The 3,285-nt window shown below is 37.3% G+C and overlaps 1 protein-coding gene across 1 annotated transcript in view; it reads right to left on the reverse strand.

Annotated features, from left to right (window-relative positions):
• LOC144955993 (coiled-coil domain-containing protein 39-like) overlaps positions 1-3,285 on the reverse strand; it is a 15,097-nt gene that overhangs the window by 4,526 nt on the left and 7,286 nt on the right. Inside the window, exons 10-11 of the mRNA XM_078886257.1 lie at positions 1,338-1,413; positions 159-256 (exon numbers count right to left, since the gene is read on the reverse strand). Coding sequence (XP_078742383.1) covers positions 159-256; positions 1,338-1,413 — 174 coding nt within the window. The remainder of the gene's footprint in view (positions 1-158; positions 257-1,337; positions 1,414-3,285) is intronic.

Raw genomic sequence — 3,285 nt, forward strand, 5'->3', positions numbered from 1 at the left:
ATAACATTGCCATCTGGAAGTATAACGGACCAACACACAAAACTATGTGTAATCATTAACTTTTATAGTCTGGATAAATCAGTTTAGTGAGTATTACTCATAAACGTGGACGGCAAAAAACAATAACAAAGACCAGAGTGACGTCAACTTCATTCTACCTATATTATTCATCAATATTGAGTATCCCACAAACAAGATCAGAACATAGAGACATTGATATTCATTCTTTCCATCTGCATTACGACTCTGAAACAACCTGAACCACAACGATGCAGAATCAGAGATTGGTTTCCTTTTGTGTGACAGTGAACATGAAAGTGTTGTCTGTTGGGGTTTTTTTTCCTAGTATTTATGTGGTTGTAAACTGTAAAGTGATCCTTCATAAAAGAGGTGACAACATAAAAAAGAAGAGAAAGAAGACGAAGAATCAAGAAGAAGATGAAGAAGAAGAAGAAGAAAAAGAAGAAGAAGAAGATAGGACGACTGCATCCGGGATCGATCTTGGTTACTTTGCGTATGAAGAAAGTTCTCTACCAACTGAGCTATCGGGACCCCCCTTTTGATAAGAATCATAGATAATCACTAAATCTTACATTACAATAAAATGGTTGGTAGATTGCTTAGCGAATGTCTTTTTTAAAAATAGAGCATTTATATAGCGCAATATCCAATAAATCTGCTCAAAGCGCTTTAGAAAGGCTCCCTGCCCAAAGCAACACGTAATATGTAGAATGAGACATGACGCCTGCTAGGCGATATCACAATCTTTTCCGACAAAGACAGCGCTGTTAACGACCAGGTACTCATTTTATACCCGAGTACGGTGAGAGAATATGAGGAAAGAGCATTTTCCAAGGACTCAACTATGCGCCGAGCTAGGTTTGAACCCAGGACCTTCCGATCCGAAAGCGAGTGTCATACCACAAGACCACATAGCCGCACAAAGTCTTAGGATCTTGACTGGGCTTTGCATTCCAAAAATATCTTGCCCCCCCCCCCCCCCCCCCCCATTCCCTCGATTAAAGCAAATGAAATTAATGAAGCACAGTATTTTACCGACAATGAATACATTAAAATAACGATAATTATTGAAATGTATATTCCACTTGATTAAAGGAAGACAGATACTGTGGACGTTTCGGGTTTCCCTTTAATCAACAAAACACGAAGAATGAAACACTAAAGGACGAATGAGATATGTGTGAAAGGCGTAGTTAAGGTGAATATTCACAATCTTCCGGTGATGGACGTCTCGTCATCGATATTAAATGTTGCTGTTGGCTAAGGACCTCTTGTAAAGCGCTTTGAGCACGCCTAGTACAAATTGCACTACACACATGCGACTATTGTGAATATCCACCTTAACAACGCCTTTTACACATCTCTCATTCGTCCATAGTATTTCTTTCATCGTGTTTTGTTGATAAAGGGGAAACCCGAAACGTCCACAGTATATGTCTTCGTCTAATAAATTGAAGCTTATATCTCAATACTTATCGTCATTTTTTCCTTCGAGCTTCAAGCAGTAACAGTTACTTTATTTTATTGATTACTTAAAGGGGCCATCTACAAGTACAACTTTAATGCAATGATTCATAAACGATGTAAGTAATAAATCATAAATACGAGGAGGAATTTAATTAACATCTTTGAAGAATCTTTTACATAAATACCCATTCATGTACAGTGGATTCTGATAAAGCCAACACTGCCGGACCAGAAAAAAATGATTTGACTTTATGCAAGTTTAACTGTATCCAGTATGAATAGAACATACTTATATAAAAAAAGTTGAGCTTTTATGTAGCGCAGTACCTACTAAACGTGCTGTACAAAGCGCTGTGCAAGGGGTCCCTGGCCAACAGTAACATGTAACACGTAGGACGAGACATGACACCTGTCAGGCGATATTACAATTTTTTTTTCCGACAGAGAAAAGGCTGTTAATAATGACCAGGTATTCATTTTACACCTGGGTACTGTGAGGGAATGTGAGTATAGAGTCTTTTCCAAGGACTCAACTATGCGCCGCTCGGGACTCGAACCCAGGACCTTCCGATCATAAGGCGAGTGTCATACCAATAGACCACATAGCCGCATAGAACAACAAATTTAAGAGCATCAACAGGTCATGACTTTAAGTAGAAGTTGACTTTAGCGGATTCCACTGTACACAGCACACACACACACACACACACACACACACATACACACACACACACACACATACATCTCACACTATGACACGCAGGCATTCATTCAGACAAAGATTGGTTCGAGCATACTAACAAATTCACACTCTTCACAAACACTCAAACACACAAACACACCCATAAACATGACTCATAATAATACTATCTATGGCTCCATGCCATAAGCATTACGTGAAATTAAATTAATGATAATGCATGAGAATTAATTACATATCACCACCTCAAACCCAGTCTGCATTCATTTTGTAATTAATTATCATCTTCATCATCATCATCAATCCATCATCATCATCATCATCAATCATCATCATCATCATCAATCCATCATCATCATCAACATCATCATCATTCCATCATCATCATCATCATCATCATCATCAATCATCATCATCATCATCATCATCATCATCATCATCATCATCATCATCATCATCATCATCATCATCATCATCATCAATCATCATCATCATCATATCATCATCATCCATCATCATCATCATCATCATCATCATCAATCATCATCATCATCTCTCATCATCATCATCATCATCATCATCATCATCATCATCCATCATCATCATCATCCATCATCATCATCATCATCATCATCATCATCATCATCATCATCATCATCTATCATCATCATTCATCAATCATCATCATCCATCATCATCATCACATCTCATCATCATCATCATCATATCATCATCATCATCAATCATCATCATCATCATCATCATCATCATCATCATCATCATCATCATCATCATCATCACATCATCATCATCATCATCATCATCATCATCATCATCATCATCATTCATCATCCATCATCATCATCATCATCATCATCATCATCATCATCATCATCATCATCATCATCATCATCATCATCATCATTATACTCATCATCATCATCATCATCATCATCATCATCATCATCATCATCATCATCATCATCATCATCATCATCATCATCATCATCATCATCATCATCATCATCATCATCATCATCATCATCACATCATCATCATCATCATCATCATCATCATCATCATCATCATCATCATCA

Source organism: Berghia stephanieae, chromosome 10 (assembly GCF_034508935.2).
Source record: "Berghia stephanieae isolate SIO BIC M18660-M18661 chromosome 10, UCSD_Bste_1.3, whole genome shotgun sequence".
Taxonomy (NCBI): domain Eukaryota; kingdom Metazoa; phylum Mollusca; class Gastropoda; order Nudibranchia; family Aeolidiidae; genus Berghia; species Berghia stephanieae.